Here is a 17,147-nt window from a genome sequence, read left to right on the forward strand (position 1 = left end):
GGTCAGTGTCAGCCAGGCGGCCAGCAGTACGAAGTGCGCCGAGTACCGCTTCAGACTGCATGGATTGCAGCGCGATGTTGACATGGCCACGGTATATCCTGCAGTGTCCAGAGGCCTTCGACCTACAAGGCTCAGCGCCTAGCTGATCAAAACCACCCATTCAATCTCCATGTAATGGACGGATGGGTTTTCAGAAATAAGATAGGGCACACAAAGGGTCCACGAGGTCTCCCCAAAGTCACGCCGATTTCACCAATAATCGGCCAATATCAGTCACTAATTCACCACAACACACTCGGGGGGACGCCGAGCACGACTGCGCCACCTTAGGCAGTTGGTGACCAGACGGGACTGTCGCTGCGCCTGCATGTTGCGTGCTGCCAGCCGACGGTGGAATGGGCGCACTAAGTTGAAGGGAGGAGCGGGGGCTGGGGCTGCTGGGGGGGGGGGGGGGGGAGGAAGAAGGAGATGGGGCTACTGAATAACACAATATTGACCCAAGTTCTTATGTTGAACGGGTTACAGGAACTGATGTTTCATTGATGACCAGTGGCCGTGTGAATCTCGTACCTACGCCATGAGCCATATGCTGAGTTGGCACGAGGACGCCCCTGCACGGCGTTAGCTGGCTTGATTCGGCGCCACATGTTTCTGCCGCACGACTGTCTGAGGATGGCTCACAACTGTGAGTTTCATTACCGTGAAAGGATGATATAGAGGATAGCGTGGTTGTAGTCACGCAAAATACTGGAGACCAGCGGCTTCTGGGAGATTTAAAACACATCGCTGGCATAAAGCTCAGCCTTCATGACACCACTTTTCCTCATTTTTAAAACAAGAAGAGTTTAGTCATATGTTTTCGAAGCCAAATATAAGTAACCTCAGGAAAGAGTGTTTTTAACGTGGAGGGCGGAACAGCGTCTTAAGACGTCTTACGATGTATATCATTGATTAGCATTCCTGTCGGCGCACTCAGGCTGTAGGCACAGGGGAGGAGGAATGGCCCAAGGGGTCATGCCTGCCACTGTTTGAGGTGAAGGGTCAGAAATGTTAACTGGTCTCAACCATAGAAGTCTAGTTTTCCGATTAGTTGCGTTTCGCTTGCTTTTGTGCTACCGCAAAAATGTGTGCAGATTTACCCATTTCACCAGCCATTAAATCGCGCTGGACAAGGCTGCTTTGTATCTCAAATGGTAGCATCAACAGCGTGAGCTTTGAAAAGCAAGAGGGATCCTAAGTAACTAAATCAGCTCTTATGCGACTGCAGTGTCTCTGGCTACCAGGAAATCGCTTCTGTAGGCGGCTCGAGGGTTTTAGGGTATAGTCTAAGCCTCTGTTTTGGCAGCGAAGCTCTTACCTTATTTTTTCGCTATGTATGTGTGATCGTACTCAGAATTCAAGAAGAAACACGCTCGTGCGAGCTGTGTGCTGTTAAACTGCGTTGTTGCCTAAAGGTAGGCTTGCATGGCTGAAAAAGCTCGTTTCCCGGAAAATCTAACCCTTGAGGTGCCCGAGTGGAGTATAATATGGACGCAGAGACATTAAGATGGATAACTATCGAAACATCTCGGTCATGTCAATTCGTTAGATCTTCCGCGGGACTCTTTCTTAGGATGGTAACGGAAGGGGTCACATCGTCCGCTCCCTCATCATCATGAAAAACGGCAAATTAGACGAAGGTTAACAGTTGCAATACAATGTGGTATCCGAATATTATATTATATTTTCCTGGCTTGCAAATGCCGCTGCATGCAAGTATCTAGGTTAGCTCGTAAATCAACTACTGTCACATCTAAATTGTGAGCAACGACCTGATTAGACAGCCACTGTCAGCGTAGACTTGGGAGGCGCTGGTTGACCGATTTTTACATCGAGCAGATGCAGCGCTTAATTTAGTACTTCAAAAAGCCGATCAGCCAATCGCACGATCCAAATGCTATTGATAGACAAAAATTCTCCACATGCTGAAGGTCCTCGTAAACGGTTGGTGACTGAGTCGAGTCGCCCATTTTGGGCTTCTGGCTCTGAACCTGTCGATAAGTTCAAGGATGATCCTGTGGGCCTAGTGTTTCATAACACCAAACAGCTAAAATAAACTGGATCTGATCAGTTGCATTCAACCTCCAGAAATTCCGACCAACATTATAGAAGACAGCGGCTAGCAATGTGTTCGGTGCTGCCACGTGCCGACCCGCCAACCCAACCGGCCCGCATGACCAGCAGGCCCGCTGACCGGCACCTCCGCACCCCTGAATGGGTGCGAAACCCTCAATATCCAACGGGTGACCAGTCAGCGGGACCCCTGCAATTACCGGAGGAGGAAAAAGTTGCGGATGTTGGCTTCGCATTAAAAATGGGCTGGTCTGATTAGTTGTTAAATATCTATATCTAGCTCATAGTTACTGGCTATGCAGTTTAGAGTATTCCTGTGTTAAAAATAGTGCATACCTTCAGAAGTCATTCTCCAGTCAGCAAACCATGGCACCTATGTACAACGCCTTCTTGAAGCAGACATGAGGACCACTTCAGCAAATTTGGGCCAAATGATCAAGAGTATTTGACAAAATAAGCTAATTGCATGCCCACCCACCAACCGTCATTGGTGACCAGTGGCCGTGTGAATCTCGTACTTAAGCCATGGGCCATATGCTGAGTTGGTACGGGGACGCCCCTGCACGGCGTTAGCTGGCTTAATTCGGCGCCACATGTTTCTGCCGCCCGACTGTTTGAGGGTGGCTCACAACTGTGAGTTTCATTACCGTAAAAGGGTGATATGGAGGAAAGCGTGGTTGTAGAATCACGCTAGATTCTCGAGGCCTACCGTTTCTGAGAGATCCGGAACACATTGCTGGCATAAAGCTCAGCCTTCATGGCGCCACTTTTCCTCATTTTTAACACGCCTGGGGGTCAAATTGACCCCCCCCCAAAGGCTTTTCCAGAATGGTTTCAGCGCGGCGCGGCGCCAAATTTTCCATAGCTGTGGAAGATTAAATAGCAGGTCGTTTGATGAAAACAATTTATATTTACCTCGTAAGGTCGCTGATCTATGGCAGGTCAAAGTCAGGCCATGGTTTCAGCGAAGCCAATTTCTTGGGAATTGTTCAATCTGATGCAACAACGGAGTGTTAGACACATCCATACATCTCTGAAATGCTTTCTTAGACAGCAAAACAACTGAATGAGAAAACTGCATTGAGCTAGGGTCAGGTATGAAGGTCAGACCAAGGTCAAAGCCAACCTGCTTTATTGCTCTAGGTTTGCTGTATGGGATAGTTGCTGGTGATCATTTCAAATTTATGAATAGCAAGGACCGCATTCTACGTTTTCCAAGGACTTCTTTGAGGCAAGTATAGGCAATTAACCTAAAATGAGCCAGGTCAACATTTGGTTTTTCGGAGCACACTGCCTAGCGTAATCTTTGTCGCTTATTCAAATGTAAAACTCATAGCAGTCTTGGATGATTTTGGTCACCATAACCTTCAAAAGGTCAAACAAGGTCACTTATCTTAAAGCATGACCTTTTGCTTAGAAACAGTTATCTATGTTCTGGGGCACTTTGGAGACCAACCTGGAGTTTGTTCTTGTTTGACCTTATTTGACCCAAAGGTCATGACTTAGGAACCTAAAACTTTGACCTAAGTGAGTTCACGTACAGGTCAACATACCCAGTGAATTTGGTGCATCTAGCTCGCGTAGTTCTCGAAATCTCAGTGGGAGAGCTCAAATTGACTCCCTCCCCCCCCCCCCCCCCAACCAAAGGGCATCCAGCCGGCCACCCAGGCGCGTGTGAAAACAAAAAAAGAGCTCAATGATGCGTTTTTGCAGCCAAATAATTGTCTTCTGCAACCTCTGGAGTAGCGTTTTCAACGTGGAGGGCGGAACAGTGTCTTAAGACGTCTTACGATGTCTGTAGGAACAGGGGAAGAGGGAGGGGCCAAGGGGCCATGCCTACCATTGGTAGAGGTGAAAAGTCAGGAATGGTAACTGCTCTCCCCTATATAAGCCCAGTTTTCCGACTAGTTGCGTTTGGTTTACTCTTGTGCTACCTTAAAAATGCATGCCGATCTACCCATTTCACCAGCCATTAAACTGCGCTGAAGAGGGCTGTCTTGTGTGTTGAGAACGCGCAAATAAAAAGCCAGTGGGCACAGCAGGGAGGTCGCTGGTCCCACAGTGGCCAGTGGCTTAATGACCCCACAATGACCAATGGTTTCTCAGTGGGCAAAAGAACTCTGGGGAGCTGAAACAACCCATGAACAGCCAGAAGAGCACTGTACACACAGAGATTCCTGAGCAATCATTTGAACCCTTAACAGCCAACAAGCCCCTGCTTAGTTCGAGATCCCCACAATGGACAGCATGAAATTTGAAAAGCGGTAGAGATACTAAGTGACGAAGGGGGCCCTTCAGCGACCGAAATGTCCCTAGTTACCAGGAGCTCACTGCTGTGGACAGCCCGAGGGTTCTAGGGTATCGTTTAAGCTTCTGTTTTGGTAAGGAAGCTCTCACCTTATTTTATCATTATTACTTTTCGCACTTAGGGGCTGAAGGGACCTTCCGTCGAAGTTCAGGATTCTAACTGGTTTCATTCTAGCGAGCCTCCGGACGATCAGGAGCCCTCAGATGACAATAGCATACATCATTTCACTTCCTGGCGCAGGAAAAACTCTGACCAAAACAGCCAGCTCTGGTTCAACGCGGGCCCCTTTGGACTCACAACGGACCCCTTACTGGCGTACGAGGTTAAATAATTTGCAAAGAGGCTCCATTTCAGGTGATCGGCCACGAGCGGAACCGGGGCAGAGGTCGACACTGGGGCCCTCTGGCATGGGCCTTCCATCGTCTCATTGTGGAAACTTTCAGTATCATTTCTCATGTATCCTTGCGTTGTTCGTGTGCTTCGACCAACACAAGATGCCGTCTAACATTCGGGGCGCCGTCCCGAGCTATCCTTGCCCAGCAAGTGATCCTCTCGACAACATAGGATCCCTGTTATGCACTGTGAGTTCCCTGACTAACTCAGCCCCTGATCGCTCATCGCCTCAGACACCAGAGGTCCTTTAAGTGGCATTTACGAGACTAGACCTTGTCCTGCTTGAGAGCGATCGCAAGGCTGACACTGGACTGATTGTGTTTGGCGTTCTTGAACTACGAACGACATCCCGAGGTCCCTTGGAATCGGGACTCTGATGGTGCTCTGGTGCTCTGATGGAACGTTGAAAGTCCAGATGGCCTTCAGTGGCTAGAATGGCCAGTGCCCCTTCCCCAGTGTCCTGCCCAGCACTACTGCCCCTGGCCGCCAGCAAATACTCACTGAACGGCCCGAGGGGCACCAGGGTTTCCAAATGGGACCTACCGGGCACCCAGATTGCGGACTTTGTTGTTGTCATCTATTTTGGTAAATAATCTCTTTTTGGGCGTTTCCCATTCATTGCAGCTACTTTTCGCGCTGCGCAAGCCTAACAGCCTTTCCAAAGGGCGCTGGTGTCGCTGAACCCACATGCTTTGGATCTTCCCGAATCCCCGCATTTCAGGTTTTCTGGGGTCCGGAGAGTCCGGACGCCAACCGAACCTCACTGGAGCCATGATTTTGTCAACAGCGAAGACTTACTTGAAAGCAAACGCACTTACTTCTCTTGGAAGAGTATGGAATGGGCTTTGGCCTTGATATCATGGGTACGAAATGGCTCACTCAAAAGTAGGGAATGGGCTTCAATTCACCAATAAAGAACGGGTTTCAGATTGGCAGCGATTTTGTAATTTTGTGACGTCATCGTACAGCTAGAAGGGTCAACTGGTGAATTCGCATAATCAGCTGACAGCTGGTCCGCAAGGTAGCGCGTCAGCTGTAGGAGTTGGGTGTCGCGGTGATAGGTACAGATGAGAGTCATACGATCATGTTACGGCGCATAAAGCTAATTGAAGGCAGTAGAGATATTCATAAATGATTGTTGCACATACAGATTCCAGATGTTTGGTCAACGGTCTACACTGAGCTGATTCAGGCCGTGTTACGTTATGGGATGCCTACGTCTACAGTATCGACTGTCCATATCCGTATCTTCCCTGAATCATCTTGTGTAAACCTAGCTGTTAAAATACGCTATAATCTGCACATAGATGCTATAATCGCCTTATCATTAAATCTTTAATAAATCCTAAATCGCTAATAGTTAAATACGCTATATAGTCTGCATATACACTATTGTATCAACCACAGGAGTGTGGTGCAGTATGTGATAGACCATAAAGCCTATACAATCTCTATTAAATGTGAGGTGCCTGCCACCATTGTTTTCCCATTTTGACTAGCAGCGGCCAAACCAATGAGATCAAAATACCCGTTTTGGCTTGTGTTAAGCTAGTATTGCAGTGGTGAACAAATGTGTGCTTTAGAGTTAGTTGTTTTCTAATTGACTGTGCACATCATCATGCACTCTTTTCAAGCACTGGAAATGTCAAAGACATATGGATTCATTATTAACATGCATTTTGTTGGATCATTTTGCCTCACCATGAAATTTTTCCTAACCAGCCAGCTTCTCAGGTCTGGGACCCCTGTCAATTTTGTTGGGCCTCCACACTTTGCTCTTTGTATGAACCCTGAATGTGAATGGCAGAGTGTAGTCCCAACAGATTAAGGTTTGAGAGTGGCCTGGATAGGGTGAAGCGGCTAAATGTACCCTCAAAAGTTGCCCATTGAAATTTGACCCCCTGCTTTTGAGTGGGCAGGAGCTTCCCAGCTAAAAATAAAAATATGCCACCAGAGATAGCCATTATGTACCTCCATGGTCATTTTATTTTATTTATTTTCATATACTATGCTATGTTTATCCTAAATCAAAGGGATATTCCACTCAACAGGTTACAATCATTAGTCACAGTCAGAACATCACAAAGGCAGCTTACATGACCTTGGCTATCAGAGTTGCTATGTGATAACTATGCATGCACAACCCATCCCACCTCTGAAAGGGAAAGCAATATATGCAGGGAGCAGTTGAAGCCACCTGTTCCTAGCACTGTTGACAGGTCATGAATTAAAACTCAGTAGCAAACCTTTTTACATAACACAAGCTGCTCTCAAATGTCTTGTTGTATATAACAGATGTAGATAAGGTGGTGGGGTGGGTGGTTGGGGATCATCTGCCCCTCCAATACATTTACAGCAGACAATGGGCAAGTTTGCCAGAATTTTGCTTGGGCTGGCAGTATTTCAGAGACAGTGGTGACTGTATGAACCCTGTTGTTTTGTGATGTCATGTAATGTTGGTGTGCTTTTTATACATTATGTCTAGGCTTGGTTATAGTGGCTCAATTGCTGTTCTATGCTCATGAAAAAGTGCTTGTTCCAGAGTCTTTACCATGCTTCTCTTTCTCCAGAAGTTGAATTTTAAATCAAGTACCAAAGAGGAGAGGTTTGAAAGATGTATGATGACAAAAAGCATGCATATATGATACATTAACTTTTATTTTTACAGGCTTTAAACAGTGAAGTAGCTGTCTAGGGAGCTAGAATGGGACGACTTATAGTAGCTGAAAAGGCCTTGGAGTCCAGCCCCAGGACTCTGGCATCCTCAGGGGCCAAGTATGGCCTTATTGTTGGCCAGGTAAGGTTATCTGGAGTGTTACTGGTGGGGCTGAAACATAAAGCAAAGTGTTTTCATCAAATGTATTTTGCCTGTGGTTAAGTGAGATACATATGATCCACTAATTCATTCCAAGCTGTTGGTGTATAGAATTTTCACATCATAGCATTCTGGGACACAAATAAGTTCCCTGGACACTTTGCTATAGACCTTGGTCGAAAGTTATTCATTGAATATAAAGACCAGAAAATTCAATCGCTACAATTGTTCTCATTTGTTCATTTAGCTTGTTGCTAGCGAATTGCATTCCCACTAACAGGCAAATGACCCTGGTAAAGTATGACTGTTGCTAACATGAAGTGGCTTAACTTGACCATGTCATAGCCCCAGAACACTGTCAGTCGGGCTCTGGTGGTGCACCCGTCCTTGTCACAGCTGCCCCTGATCATGACCTGTCCTGTGACCTCAGAACACCACCGGGCGGGCTCTGGTGGTGCACCTGTCCTTGTCACAGCTGCCCCTGACCGTGACCCGCCCTGTGACCCCAGAACACCGCCGGGCGGGCTCTGGTGGTGCACCCGTCATTGTCACAGCTGCCCCTGACCGTGACCCGCCCTGTGACCCCAGAACATCGCCGGGCGGGCTCTCGTGGTGCACCCGTCATTGTCACAGCTGCCCCTGATCATGACCTGTCCTGTGACCCCAGAACACCGCCGGGCGGGCTCTCGTGGTGCACCCGTCATTGTCACAGCTGCCCCTGACCGTGACCCGCCCTGTGACCCCAGAACACCGCCGGGCGGGCTCTGGTGGTGCACCCGTCATTGTCACAGCTGCCCCTGACCGTGACCCGCCCCGTGACCCCAGAACACGGCCGGGCGGGCTCTGGTGGTGCACCCGTCATTGTCACTGCTGCCCCTGACCGTGACCTGCCCTGTGACCCCAGAACATGGCCGGGCGGGCTCTGGTGGTGCACCCGTCATTGTCACAGCTGCCTCTGACCATGACCCGCCCCGTGACCCCAGAACACGGCCGGGCGGGCTCTGGTGGTGCACCCGTCATTGTCACAGTTGCCTCTGACCATGACCCGCCCCGTGACCCCAGAACACGGCCGGGCGGGCTCTGGTGGTGCACCCGTCATTGTCACAGTTGCCTCTGACCATGAGCCGCCCCGTGACCCCAGAACACGGCCGGGCGGGCTCTGGTGGTGCACCCGTCATTGTCACAGCTGCCCCTGACCGTGACCCGCCCTGTGACCCCAGAACACGGCCGGGCGGGCTCTGGTGGTGCACCCGTCATTGTCACAGTTGCCTCTGACCATGAGCCGCCCCGTGACCCCAGAACACGGCCGGGCGGGCTCTGGTGGTGCACCCGTCATTGTCACAGCTGCCCCTGACCGTGACCCGCCCTGTGACCCCAGAACACGGCCGGGCGGGCTCTGGTGGTGCACCCGTCATTGTCACAGCTGCCCCTGACCGTGACCCGCCCTGTGACCCCAGAACACGGCCGGGCGGGCTCTGGTGGTGCACCTCTCGAGGACGCCTCCCGAGCCGACCGACACGGCGAGTGTTCGGCCGACGGGAACCGTCAGCGATGTCTGGGTCGCCAAGCACGCCAAGCAGGTGAGCCCGCAATTGCCAAGCATGCCAGGCAGATGAGCCCGCCATTGCCAAGCATGCCAGGCAGGTGAGCCTGGCATTGTTAAGCATGCCAAGCAGGTGAGCTTGCTGTTGCCAAACATGCCAAGCAAGTGAGCCCACCATTGCCAAGCATGCCAGGCAGGTGAGCCTGGCATTGCTAAGCGTGCTGAGCGGGTGAGTTTGTTGTTGCTAAGCATGTCAAGCAAGTGAGCCCGCCGTTGCCAAGCAAGTGAGTCCGGCGTTGCCAGGCACGCCAAGCAGGTGAGCCCGGCGTTGTAAGGGGTTGAGCCAAGCACTTGTCAAAGTGCGCGGAGCTCGCTGCTCACCTGCCAGCGGCTCAGGCGAGGATGGAGGCTTGCAGCTCGTCTTTCGAGGATGCGTTTTAACATCAGGTTTATTTGGCATTTTGTCTTCTGGAGTTACTGACGAAACAGTCACATCGAGTGAATGACAACGGCTAAAGTACCAGCAGGGATGATAGCACCAACGCACGCGGTTAGTGAAAACGACGGTCGCGTATTAAGATAACCCTGACGCGAAACTGCAGTTGAGTTCAGGGGTCGCAACTGCTGTTGTTAAATGCGATTATTTTGCGTTCAGCTGAGGAGCTATCACTGTCTGGAGATTAATCACAGCTTAAGAGGATTCACTTGGGAGATATAACTTCAATCAGTGAATGTTCGCGCGAAAGGTGGTAGTCGGGGCTGATTATGATGCGATCGCGATCATCGTCACAGTGCGTCGCATATTTGTTGAAGGGTGCACGATGTGAATTGCTGCGCGGGCGCCGGAGATTTTGACGGCCCATCGTCATCCGACGTCAACATTGTCGGCCTGGAATCGATCCCTGACCCGCAACATTCCAGACTCAGCCGACCGGGCTGTGACGTGACTTCGTCTTCCGCAGGTGATCCAGCTGCTGCCGGGCGGGCTCGACATCCTGGGCCTGTTTGTGGTGGGTGGCGCGGACGTTCTGAAGACGCAGGAGGCGCAGCTGCGCACAGCGCTCAATGCCATCTACCGGGCGCTCGACAAACTACCTCAGCTGCACGACCGCGAGGCCGAGGAGCGGCTGGTGGCCGCCGTTGACCCGAGGACCAATAAGTAAGGCCTTCGCGCGCGCACACGGCCGGTGTTCGTTTGGAGTTGTATAAATCTGGCGGTAGAAGTCGGTCGAAAATCTCCTATCACATGCTTACTGTGCTTGGGAAGGGTGGGAAGGGAATCGGTTTTTGTGTTCCATGTGGAAGCCATCCGACTTTTCAGTCAGATCTCATTCATCAAGTGGAACTGTGCTATTTGGTTTGTGCATATTACCACGTTACATCTAAGATTATGCGGTGTAGCATTACATTAATGGAACTGTTTTCATTTGGTGGGGCCTTTTGTTATTTCTGCATGACGTCAACCCCAACCGACATGACTGAACCCTCTGTCATTGGTTGTTGTTATTTTTGACATGCCACCCTGTGGAGCTCTCCAGCCCTGATCCATGCTGGCCCTCTGTCATTGGTTGGCATGCCATGTTGTGGAATTCTTAGGCCGTACCTGGCGTGACCTGACCGGGCCGCCCCCGCGTCGGCAGGGTGACGTGCCGGTCTCTGGAGCTCTCGAACCTTACGGCGTCGCTGCGCCCGGCCGAGTGGCGCTTCCAGGAGGTGCGCTGGCACCGCGTGCAGTCGGAGCTGTTCCTGGACGTGACGGCCGGCGTGGCGCCGCTCGCCGCCGAGACCACCATGTTCAGACAGATCATGGTGAGCGGGCACAGGTTCAGACGTGACGGGCGGTGGCGTGTTCAGACAAGGTGGGTAGGGGCGTGGATAGACAGATTATGGTAGGCAGGGGCGTGTAACACGTCCCTACCAACAATGTCTGAACAGTTCAAACTTTAGTATGCAGGGGTGTGGGCGTGTTCAGATGTGGTATGCAGGGGCGTGGTCAGACATCGGGTAGGGGCATGTTCAGGGCATGCTCGTGGCCATCGCATACAGCCTGCCCCGGACAGGCGTGGATCCGCGAGGATGTAGGATGAAGGAAGACAAAGGATAGGGTGGTTGGGTCAGATAGGGTAATAGTGAGGTCACGATGTAGAGTGCTTCTACAAGGGGCACAGGTGCAAGTCTTCTGTGTTTGGATCGCGCCAGATTTCATGTTTCAGCCAGATGCTAACGAGGATGCTGAACATGGAATGTATGTTGTGAGTGCCCGATGCTGTGTAGATGTCATATTTACGTGCGACGGATGTACCAAGCCTGCAAATAATTTGAGAATGAAGGAAGGAATGTAGCTCGAGTTATAAGGAACCAATCGTCACCTGCGGGCTGGTTTGACACTCGAACCTCGCCATCGCTCCGCCAGATGTCTCTGGAGCCGTTGTTGGCGTCGCTGTCCGACTCAACGTGTCTGGTAGACGGCCGTATGGCGGCGTCCGACGCGCCGCTGGCCGCCGACGAGGGCCGGCCCGGGAAGGGTGCCGGCCGCACCTTCGCGCTGGACCTACTCTATGACACGGTGGGTGGACGGCTTGTGGGATCGGCTCGGCCCGTGGCCCGTCCGGTGTGGTGGGAAGAGACGAAAGCGTGTTAGCGTGGGTGCTGCGCGCCCATGAGCGCCGAGGGCTACATGACGATCGACATGTCGGAGAGACATGGTCTGTAACACGACCGATCAGTATCTCGCTGATAAGGAGAGCGCACGGCCTGGTGCCGTGACATGGGCACAATGGAGGGTGTGGCTGGTGCCTTGACAATGCGGAGCGTGGTCTGGTGCCGTGACAATGCGGAGCGTGGTCTGGCGCCGTGACAATGGAGGAGCATGGTCTCGTGCGGTGACAATGAGGAGCATGGTCTTGTGCCGTGACAGTGTGGGGGGGGGGGGGGGGCATGGTGTCGTTCCGTGACAATGGGGGGCATGGTCTCGTGCCGTGGCAATGGGGAGCCTGCTCATGCTCAAGGCCGCCTAAGTCTGTCACGTGCTAGGGACGCAGTGTCTGATCGCTTAGTATCCCTTGCGACTCATTGAGCACAGGGCTGAGGGGCATCACGGATGGTGGCGCCAGCTGTCTGTGTGGGGCGACGCGTCAGGTGGCGCGGACCGGACCGGTCAGGGAGCGGCGCTCAGACTGAGGGTGCGGTCTGTCTGTGGACGTCGCACGCCAGGACGGCGAAACACGCAGTCTGCCCGCGTGACGCCAGTGGGGCTCCTCCTCAGGCGAAGACGGCGCCGGCCGAGAAGCTGCTGGAGCCTGCGGACGCCGTCATCCGGGTCAGCGGCCGGGTCCACTGCCTGGCGTACCTCCACACCAAGGCGACGGTAGGCTGCGGCCGCCCGCTGCGCGCCAGCCCGCGCACCAGCCCGTGCACCAGCCCGTCCACCAGCCCGTCCACCAGCCGCGTGCCGAGACGCAACGGCCGCGGCGGCGGTGGTGCGGCGTCTCCGGGGCGGAGGCTGTGGGGAGCTGTTGTGGAGCGAAAGCTGAAGGCGCAGCTAGGCTTAGTGTCAGCAGTCCCGGCCGGCTGAAGTACAGCCGCAGTCCGGCCAGCAGGGCCACCCGTCCCTCAGCGTGTAACGAAGACGGCACATTGTCTCACGGAGCGCCTCGGAGGGGATCAAGACCGTGCGCGCGCCGTCCCGTGTAACGGAGACGGCACATTGCCTCACGGAGCGCCTCGGAGGGGATCGAGATCGTGCGCGCGCCGTCCCGTGTAACGGAGACGGCACATTGCCTCACGGAGCGCCTCGGAGGGGATCAAGACCGTGCGCGCGCCGTCCCGTGTAACGGAGACGGCACATTGCCTCACGGAGAGCCCCGGAGGGGATCGAGATCGTGCGCGCGCCGTCCCGTGTAACGGAGACGGCACATTGCCTCACGGAGAGCCCCGGAGGGGATCGAGATCGTGCGCGCGCCGTCCGAAACAACGGCCTTCCAGTCTGGTGACTCCCTGCCCTGTCATTACACGGTGCCAAGCGGAACATCACCGTTGGTTCTGTGAGAGCGCCGCTTAGCAACCTTTCACTCCCATTTCTTCGATCTTTCAGTCTTCCACGCGTTTATATGAGGGAGCATGAAAGAAGCTCTTCACCTTGTCCTTATCTTGCCGTGGTCTCGCGATGGTCACCAGCATATTTCAGTTATAAACGACGACAGGTCATTGACACAATAACTGACAGGCAACACTGTCATTTCATTGACGTGCAACGACAGAAGACGCCTTCAAATTTGGGAAAGTATAATCATTAACGAACTCTCTCTAGCCCTAAACAGGCAAACAAATTATGATACGACCCTTGAACTATTAGGTGGTGGGCGGTAAGCACTGTTGATACGGTTGTGACAATATGTTTCTGTCTTTGTAGTGCTCCCGTTATGGTTACGCTCTATATGTACCAAAGTAAAAATAGGATTCTGTCTTACTTTAATTAATAAGTAATCTATCTTACTTTGATTAGCCATGCTTCATTTGTGTTGTACGTACCAGTGTATAGATATAGATATAGATATATAATATATATATATATATATATATATATATATATATATATATATATATATAGATATCGCCATATAATCTTAATTGCCTTAGCCTGGGTACTGAAGCTGCCTTAACAGGTGGGGCTGCGGCTTCCTAACCCCCCCCCCCCTCCCGCCCCCTCCCAGGTGGCCGAGGCCGTGTCGGCCCTGAGCCGGGACACGCGGCGCTCGCTGCTGGCACGCTGCCAGATGCATTGTGACAGCTTGGTGGAGGAGCAGCCGAGCGACGAGTCGGCGACGGTGCTGCACGAGCCGCCGCGGCGGGTGCTGGCGCCGCTCGCGCCCTCGCAGCTGCACGCGTCCGACTACCTGTTCCCGGGCGACACGGCCGCCGACAGTCTGCAGACGTTCCAGGACCTGTTCGGCCTGGAGCTGCAGCCCGGGGACGTGATGGACACGGTCGAGACGCCCTCCGGTGAGAACGGGAGCGGGCGGGTCCGACGTCAGGGGGCTGGTGAGGGAGATCTGACGCCGGGTGGCTAGTGAGTGGGGGGGGGGGGGGGGGGGAGGGGGGAGCGACGATGTTTTCTGAGAGCGGGCGGGATGAGGTCTCTTATGTATCGTCCACTGGGTCCTGAGAAAGGTGGAGCCTGCTGTGCGCAACAGGTGTGACAAAACTTCGGCCCGCTTTCTCTTTTAGGGCTCGCCTGTGTTCTATATAAATCAGATGCTGAACTGTCCCACGGATACACCCAGGCGGACTTTATGTCCAACGGATTTGCTCCGCTTTATGTATGTAATTACTTTCTGTGCTGCTGTAGCCAAAGTTTGGTCATGATGGTGAAAACTAGTCAAATTGGCAGTTAAGAAGTCCCCACTGGATGGAAATGTTACGCAGAACTACGCGCCACAGAAAACACAACCCTGTTTGTCGGTCGGTGTGTGTCGTGCTCCACCGGCGTCACCCTGTCGTCCCGTGGCCTGGCGGGCACGTCTGACTCGGACCCCTCCGCCGGCAGAGGAGCGGGCCCACTCGGAGTGCTCATCGGCGGCCGGCGCGCTGGATGACCTGCGCGAGCTCCAGTCGGGCGGCGCACGCTGCAGCTGGCTCCACCTGCTGTTGGCCGTCGCTATCGCCGCCGTCGGCATCCTTGTCTCGTCCCTCGCGCTGATTGGTCCGCGCTCGCCCGGACAGCATTGACGTCAGCGAGAGGGGTGGAGTTGATTGGCTCGGCTGTGCGCGGTGGTGTCTGGGACTAGATGATTGGTCCGTGCCCGCTGGGGCGACACCAGTGGTGTGAATCTGATTGGTTCACGTCCGACTGAGCACCAGTGACGTCAGGCGTGCGGTGAATCTGATTGGCCCGCGTCCGTCTGGACACCAGTGACGTGACGCATTTCGAGCTGACTCGTCTATTCAGCCCGGCCACAGTAATGCCCGCCAGTCCTGGACATGTTCGTCTGGTGTCTGACGTGGAGAAGCCGGTCGCCTCGGCTGCCACCTAACACACACTGACGTCACACTGGCATGACATCACACCGTCACACTACCAGACATCGGCGAGAGGCCGTGTGTTGCGCGTTGGGTGAGGAGCGGCTGTGAGCGACACGAACGCATTCGACGCCATTCCTGCGGGAACTTTGGCAGACCGGGCCTCCGAAGGCGCGCCCGCCGAGTGTGACGTCATTTTGACGTCACTGTCGGACGGCTCCCGTGGTGCCGCTCTCGTGTGCTGGTCGGGATGTGCCGGAGCGCGTGCGCCACAGCGGTCGGGGCCGCACTGCACCTGTGACCTTGGAAATGACAACATGGTTGCGATGGGCCTCGATCTGTAGTGACAGTACTTTATTGGGAAGCGGTGTGGGTTTGATGGCCTATTGTTGAGTGGGAATTGGATATTTTCTATACATTTGTTGATTGTGAGGGTTTCAGTGCTCCGTCGTGACAGAGTTTGTGGTATTCAAATGTGAATACAAGGTTTTGGACAATTTTTCTGCATCAGCCCTAATGCATTGTTCCAGTTATGTTTAAACACAGTAGTGCTAAACAGAGTAATGTTTATGATCATGTATATAGATGTATCTTGTATATGTCATAGTCATATATATGTATATGACTTCCAATACATATATATATATATATATATATATATATATATATATATATATCGGAAGTCATAGCCCAGCTAGCCATAACTGATAACTCGGCGTTGTTTCCAATAGCGGTGCTAGCTCTCGCTCTGGCAGAAATGAGAGGGTCGATGCAGAATCCCAAGTCTTTTACGATATTTTTCCAGCATATCGTGTGACTATACCCGAATTTCGGTAGCTCACGGGGCATCACTTCGTGTGTGTTGACACCATAAAGCGCCTCTGACTTCTGGTTTTTCGGAACACCGCGCGGCGATGCGCGGCCGTTGCGGGTGGCGGGCGGCTGTGGTACGAATCCGGCAGTGACCCGCGGGGGCCGGTGTACTCGAAGATACGACAAGGGTCAGATGTGTGTGAGTTGCGCGCTAATTTGCGCTATGGTTTCGCACATTTTAGCATGTGAAGCTGAAATGGTCCGATTTGGAGAACGAATTGGCCTTTAACCTGACATTGCGGCCAGTTATTGATCTAGAAACAAGCTTGCTACCGATCAGCAGATCTCACCACGACAAATCCGCCGTTTTTCTGCGGTGCTCTGCCTTTCTTAGCTAGGAAATGGTAGGGGTCGCATCGAACCCCCTACCAATCCGCGTCTTGAAAAAAAGCGATGAACGGAATCGGTGAGGGTTAACATTTGCGGTTCATTCACGTTTTCAAAGCATGAAATGACCACATAATTTTCTAATTGTGGCGTATAGATACATGGTTAAATTCCGAACATTTGACGACATTCCTCACCTGGCTTTGGGGGTCGAACGTCACTCATCTGGAGTTCGGGGCCGAACGTCACTCATCTGGAGTTCGGGGCCGAACGTCACTCATCTGGAGTTCGGAGCCGAACGTCACTCATCTGGAGTTCTGGGCCGGACGTCACTCATCTGGGGTTCTGGGCCGGACGTCACCCATCTGGAGCCCGGGGCCGAACGTCACTCACCTGGAATAGGGGGCTCAACGCACATGGAGGTGGCCTAAAAACCACAGCCCGAAATGCTGTGTGAGGGCACAGTATCACTGACGAGATGGAAATGGCACCAGTAACTACCTCACTCGCGATACGAACATCTTAAGAATAAGCAAGAAGCTGACTGCAGCAATTTTGTTGACCTCAATTTCATCATTGCGAACAACAACTGCCCTAAACTTATCACCAGTGCGGCAGTCGCTTAGGCCCGAGCTTATTTACAATTTTTTTTCTTCTCTCTAATGCATGTGGCTGTTGCAAGCATGTTGCAAAAGAAGTGCCGTTTCTAGTAGCTCACAACAATTTACGTCGCTCCAATTAAACACTTCTATGCTCGA

The 17,147-nt window shown here is 52.7% G+C and overlaps 1 protein-coding gene across 2 annotated transcripts; it reads left to right on the forward strand.

Moving 5' to 3' along the window:
* Positions 1 to 5,834: 5,834 nt before the first annotated feature.
* LOC119102100 (protein odr-4 homolog) lies at positions 5,835 to 15,686 on the forward strand. 2 transcript variants are annotated; one of them, XM_037225464.1, is made up of 9 exons: positions 5,835 to 5,874; positions 7,482 to 7,610; positions 9,086 to 9,208; positions 10,134 to 10,330; positions 10,812 to 10,980; positions 11,585 to 11,737; positions 12,437 to 12,538; positions 13,884 to 14,172; positions 14,717 to 15,686. In XM_037225464.1, exons 2-9 carry the CDS (start codon positions 7,518 to 7,520, stop codon positions 14,896 to 14,898), a joined length of 1,308 nt encoding a protein of 435 aa, XP_037081359.1. In that variant the 5' UTR covers positions 5,835 to 5,874; positions 7,482 to 7,517; the 3' UTR covers positions 14,899 to 15,686. The 2 variants fall into 2 exon arrangements, with proteins under 2 accessions (XP_037081359.1, XP_037081360.1); XM_037225465.1 differs by lacking the exon at positions 5,835 to 5,874 and having other exon boundaries at positions 7,317 to 7,610.
* Positions 15,687 to 17,147: the final 1,461 nt, after the last annotated feature.

The sequence above is a fragment of the Pollicipes pollicipes genome, unplaced genomic scaffold, assembly GCF_011947565.3.
Source record: "Pollicipes pollicipes isolate AB1234 unplaced genomic scaffold, Ppol_2.1 Scaffold_5591;HRSCAF=6616_pilon_pilon_pilon, whole genome shotgun sequence".
NCBI lineage: Eukaryota > Metazoa > Arthropoda > Thecostraca > Pollicipedomorpha > Pollicipedidae > Pollicipes > Pollicipes pollicipes.

Excerpts from the sequence above, each read along its gene's own strand:
- LOC119102100 (XM_037225464.1), top strand. The coding sequence starts at position 7,518 with ATGGGACGACTTATAGTAGCTGAAAAGGCCTTGGAGTCCAGCCCCAGG. Across the intron at positions 11,738-12,436 it reads TGGACCTACTCTATGACACG|GCGAAGACGGCGCCGGCCGA; the intron begins GTGGGTGGACGG and ends GCTCCTCCTCAG. Across the intron at positions 12,539-13,883 it reads ACCTCCACACCAAGGCGACG|GTGGCCGAGGCCGTGTCGGC; the intron begins GTAGGCTGCGGC and ends GCCCCCTCCCAG.